At 43.8% G+C, this 5,802-nt stretch overlaps 1 protein-coding gene across 1 annotated transcript; it reads left to right on the top strand.

The window, feature by feature from the left end:
- The first annotated feature begins 1,040 nt into the window (after positions 1 to 1,040).
- On the top strand, positions 1,041 to 5,452 carry LOC140208009 (uncharacterized). The gene is made up of 3 exons (XM_072276541.1): positions 1,041 to 1,154; positions 1,535 to 2,504; positions 5,426 to 5,452. The coding sequence occupies exons 2-3, from the start codon at positions 1,902 to 1,904 to the stop codon at positions 5,450 to 5,452; spliced, it is 630 nt and encodes a 209-aa protein (XP_072132642.1). The 5' UTR covers positions 1,041 to 1,154; positions 1,535 to 1,901.
- The last annotated feature ends 350 nt before the right edge of the window (positions 5,453 to 5,802 follow it).

Below are 5,802 nucleotides of genomic sequence, written 5' to 3'. Positions count from 1 at the left end.
ATGGAAAAAGAGAGGTCTGGACCACGGGTTGAGATTCTAAATTGGACAAAGGTCAATTTTGATGGTATCAGAAAGGATCTGACAAGTATGGATTGGGACAGGCTGTTTTCTGGCAAAGGAGTACTTGGTAAGTGGGAGGCCTTCAGAAGTGAAATTTTGAGTGTGTAGAGTTTGTATGTGCCTGCCAAAATAAAAGTTGAAAGGTAACTGGTGCAGGGAACCTTGGTTTTCAAGAGATATTGAGACCCCAGATATTTTGTTCCTCTAAATGCCTCAGACTGTTGGGTGCTACCAAGACTCATTAATGACTACAATATCATAATTGCACCCGCTGAGCTCATCCGACTTTGTTTTAGTCGTCTTCAGTAGGTTTCTAAAAGTTTCCCAATAGTTTTTGCTCTTTTGTTTGCCCTCTCTTTGGCTTTTATGTTGGTGTTGGCTTTGGCTTCTCATTTCAGCCACAGTTGTGTCCTCCTGCCTTTCCAATGCGTCCACTTCTTTGGGATGTATTGATCACTCACCTCCCCAATTGCTCCCAGAAACTCCAGCCATTGCTGCTCCGTTGTCACTCCTACTGTATCCCTTCCAAACAAGTTTGGTCAGCTTCTCTGTCATGGAAACATGGAGAAGTTCAGTAAGGAAACAGGCTATTTGGCCCATCTAGTCAATGCCAAAAAAAACCATTTAAGCTGTCTAATGCACCAATCTGCACCAGGACCATCGCCCTCCATGCCCCTACCCCCATCTGAACTTTTTTGAAATGGTGAAGCTGAGCTCATATTCACCACTTCTGCTGGCATCTCATTCCACACTCTCACGACCATCTCAGTACAGAGCTTTTACACATGTTCCCGTTAAAATTTCACCTTCCCCACTTACCCATGACCTCTGGTTGTCATCTCACCCAACCTCCATGGAAAAAGCTGCTTGCATTTACCCTGTCTATACCCTCATAATTTTGTATACTTTGAACAAATCCTCAAAGCAATGTATAATTTCCTTGTTTATGTTTAGAGCCTTTTTTCAGGTGTATAAGATGATGAGGGGCATTGATCGTGTGGATAGCCGGAGGTTTTTTCCCAGGGCTGAAATGGCTAACACGAGGGGGCATAGTTGTAAGCTGCTTGGAAATAGATACCGAGTGGATGTCAGGGGTAAGTTTTTTTACGCAGAGAGTGGTGGGCGTGTGGAATACACTGCCAGCTATTTGTGTGAGAGTGTTTCAATTACTGTGGGGCCAGACACCCATTCAGATCACTGAGAACAGGGAATAATGCCAATGGAGAGAGTCAAACTGAGCCAGGTCACAGACTGGAGATGACAGAAATGCCCTATTCATTCAGGAAGAGCATCAGAATTTGATGGTCATTCCAGATACCAGCATTGTGCCCATTTAGAAGATGATTTCTCCCTCTAACTTGGGTTGAACCTCACAGTAACAGTGTGATGTCAGTTCACACCTTGACAAATCAAGTGATCTCATCTGAAATGTTGTCCTACGCCCATTGATCGGTTTTGTAAATCTTTTTTGCAGGTTAAAAATGACGAGGAATTTGTTTCCGGGAATCTCGAACACAACACACCAGTTTTGCTGTCTCTGTCCAGACATTTAATAAGTGGAGCAAGGGATTCACTCGATCATCTGACCTGCTGGCACGCCCGTCATTTTACACAGTGGGGAGCCCATTCATTTGCTCAGACAGTAGGAATGGATCAGTCGGTCATCTCAACTGAAGGTACATCAGCAAGTTCACACTGGGACAAGGACATTCACCTGTTTTGTGTGTGAGAAGGGATTCAGTCGGTCTTCCCACCTGTGGACACACCAGTCAGTTCACACTGGGCAGACGCTGGTTATATGCTGAATTTTTGGGGAAGGATTCACTCAGTCGTCTGACCTAATGGCTCACCAGCGAGTTCAAACTGGGGAGAGGCCATTCACCTGCTCAGACTGTGGGAAGACCTTCACTCGGTCATCCCAACTAAAGATACATCAGCATGTTCACACTGGAGAGAGGCCGTTTACCTGCTCAGACTGTGGGAAGGGATTCTCTTTGTCATCTCAGTTACTGAGACACCAGTCAGTTCACACCGGAGAGTGGCCATTCACCTGCTCGGACTGTGGGAAGGGATTCACTAAATCTTCTCACCTACTGAGACACCAGTCAGTTCACACTGGGGAGAGGCCATTCACCTGCGCAGACTGTGGGAAGGGATTCACTGAATCATCTCATCTGAAGGTACATCAGCGAGTTCACACTGGAGAGAGGCCATTCACCTGCTCAACCTGTGGGAAAGGATTCACTTCGTCATCTCATCTGAAGGTACATCAGCGAGTTCACACTGGGGAGAGGCCATTCACCTGCTCAGAGTGTGGGAAAGGGTTCACACAGTTAGCTAGCCTACAAGCACACCAGTCAGTTCACACCAGGGAGAGGCCATTCACATGCTCAGACTGTGGGAAGGGATTCACTCGATCATCTCGCCTACTGACACACCAGTCAGTTCACACTGGGGAGAGGCCGTTCACCTGCTCAGTGTGTGGGAAGGGATTCACTCGATCATCTCAACTACAGAGACACCAGCAAGTTCACAGTGGGTAGAGGCTGATCACCTGCTGTGAATATGGAAAGCGATTCACTCAGTAATGTAACCTTATGTAACTCTCGCTTCGGCTAGCAGCTTAATACAGGGGGTGATAGCCCATCAGCCGGGCAAAACTTATGAAATCTCGTTTTGGTGGATGCTGTGTGATGTGTCCTCTGTTACAAATCAGTACCCCAAAATAACAAACAGTACACAATATGTGATTAAATGAATGAGATTTAAAATTCTTACTTTGACTGTAGGGTTAGTAAAGAAAACAAAAAAAAAAGAAAATGGGCCCACTCTCTCTATTCACGTCTTCTCATCTCTCCCCAGCAAAAGACCATGAAATCTCTCTTCCAGACTCACAAGGAAGAACATTTCTGTCATTGGATAGCCTCGCACTCCAAAACCCTGTTATCTCTAGTCATAACCTAAACATTGCTGCTACAGAGAAACCATTACCTCAGCAGTGAAACATTACAGAGAGGCCGTTACTTTAGCAGTGAAACCTTACAGCGTGTTACACTTGTGACACACTACCGGGTTCACACTAGAGACAAAGTTTGATTAAGCTGCATGCTGGATATTTGTCCATCACCGTGCTGAATGCAATTTCGAGAGTGACTGCCGGTGCTGAGCTCTGCAATAATTGCTGCTGCTCCCCGCACCCAGTTCTGCACCCTGGTCACTGGGCATGGGAGGAGTTTCATCAGCTACATATTCACCTTTAATGGGACTGGAGTTTAATATTTTGGATCCGAGACAAATAAATCAGTTCTATTTTAAACTCTGTCTCCGGTACTTGGTGAATTTATAATACACCTAGTGTACAGTAGAGAGTCGACTCAGGCCGGCTGGACCCTGCCAGTGATTCAGTTCCACGACGGTCCTTTGAAATCCTGCCCTGTTGTTCATCTCTCGCTCTCCCTGCGGTGATGGGTTCCAAACAGTCACCACTCTGTGGGTGAAGAGGTTTCCCTTGAATTTTCTGCAGACTGAAGAAGTCGAGCTGACTGCAGTTCTGTCTGAGATGTACTTCGCCCCTCAAATCTCTGGGCTGAGGAAGAATAACATTGGTAGTTAACGTCCTTATTGATGGCTGATTTCCACATTATGGGTCATTTTCTCTGCTTGTATAGGGTTGTTAGAAAACACCACTGTCCTCTAAAGACTGAAAGCAGAATGGGAAACCACCAGTTGGATGTTCAGTGGAGCAGGGTCAGAAACCAGCGGCGGGTCTGCACAGGGCAGAGTTTGGGGCTCTGGACGATGGTCGGGGTAAGAACGTATGATGAGGAGAAGGGAATCAGCAGCGGGGTGTGGTAACGAATGACAGAGTAGCAACATTTGGAAGCTGATTGACAGAGAAAATAATTCGGTTAATACCCGTGGTGAGGGTGTGTTGGGAATGGTTTTATCTATTGAGAGAGTTGTTCCTGCTTGTTTATCCTGTAGTATTATATCCGGATGGTTATTATGGATTGTCCTATCTGAAATAATGTATTGATTATCATATAATTTGTCAGATTTTCTGGATCTGGCTTGAATTTATGGTACCTTTACGAATTGATGGAGGGTGTTCATGAGTTTGTATTTTAAAGCAAGATTTTGATGAATGATATTTGCCACTTGATTGTACCTTTGTAAGTAATTAGATTGAGTTAAACTGCTGCAGGATCCTGGAATGTGTTGGATTGTGTCTGGTTTCTCTTGGCATTTTCTGCACTTGCTGCCTTGTTTGTTTATATTTCATGTGTTTTTGATTTTTTTTTTCCTTTTGTTAACCAGCTTGTCCTGTATTTCTGGAAGGACCCCCTCTGTTTCTGGGAAGAGGTCTCCAACTCTCAGTCAGGTGCTCGATGCTTCCTTGTCACCATCCCATCTGCTCAGATCGTTGGGATCTCTCCCATGGAGGGTCATACTTCCATAGTGATGTTTCATTTTTCTGATTTGACCTCTCATTGAAGTTTTCTAGTCTGTATTTCTTACACGATTGCACATACACACAGGGGGTGATGAATCCTGTTCATTTTTGATGAAAATATATATGAGGGGTGATTGATATGTTCGCAGCCTCGGGTAGGAGTCAATTTTAGAAAACCGAGCACATTTATTTTTCAACATAGTCCCCTCCTACACACTTAGTCCAGCAGTCGTGGAGCACACGGATCTTGGACCTCCAGAAAGTGTCCACAGATGGGCGATTGATAAGTTCATGGCCTAAGCTGGAAGGAGATGAGTTATAAAGCTCTCGTTACATGCACATGCAGGTCAGCTCTTTGAGTGGTTATGCGGAAAGTTTGAAGTTAATAACTCATTTCCTTCTACCTTGGGCACAAACCTGTCAATTACCCCTGATGAGTTCTTATCTTCAAACTTTCTGCATAATCACTCAAAGAGTTGAACTGCATGTGCATGTAACGAGGGCTGTATAACTCATCTCCTTCTACCTTAGGCCATGAGTTTATCAATCACCCCTCGTACTTAGAAGTTTTATCTGACTGTTGTGTGATTTTTTTTTTAATGTGTGTTATTTCACTTCCTTCTTCTGTCCAAGGTAGTGTTAATCTAAGTGGGTTTAGTGTAAATAGTCTTTTCTAAAGTTTTCCAAAGTTCTTATTTATCTTTATAAATTTTACTGATTGAAATGGGACGAAGATATTTTCACTTTAAAAAAGCTAATGTTGGTATTGATGAAAGTGTTTATTGCCTTCGTTGTATTTGTTAACTATTGAGCTCTGTTTGGCAGGGTTTTTTTAAGCCTTGAGCTAAATTTTGTCAAAGGTTTTCCTGATTTCACACGACTTTCTATTTTCTTTGCTCGTTGATATTCCAGAGACGTGGGTATCAAGAGTCCCGATAAAGGGTCTTGGCCTGAAATGTTGATTCCCATCCATAGATGCTGCCTGACATGCTGAGCTCCTCCAGCACTTTGTGTGTAGTTCTCTAGATTTCTAGCATCTGCAGGTCCACTTGTTTCCCAGATACTTATATGCTTCTTGAAAGAACAAGCCAAGAACAAGCTGGTAGTGGGGTTGTGTGGATCTGTTGGTAAAATAGTAAATAAAATCATTAGAAATAGTTGGCATAGGGTTGGAATGTGTGGAATCTGTGGGTAGAATTAAGGAACAGCACATGTAAAAAAAAAATCCCTGATGGGAATTGTATGGAGATCTCCAAACAGTAGTAAGTATGTGGTCCACAAGTTACAAT

The sequence above is a fragment of the Mobula birostris genome, chromosome 13 (genome assembly GCF_030028105.1).
Source record: "Mobula birostris isolate sMobBir1 chromosome 13, sMobBir1.hap1, whole genome shotgun sequence".
NCBI lineage: Eukaryota > Metazoa > Chordata > Chondrichthyes > Myliobatiformes > Myliobatidae > Mobula > Mobula birostris.
The sequence above is the reverse complement of the archived record's forward strand: the minus strand, read 5'-3'. Positions and strand labels throughout refer to the sequence as shown.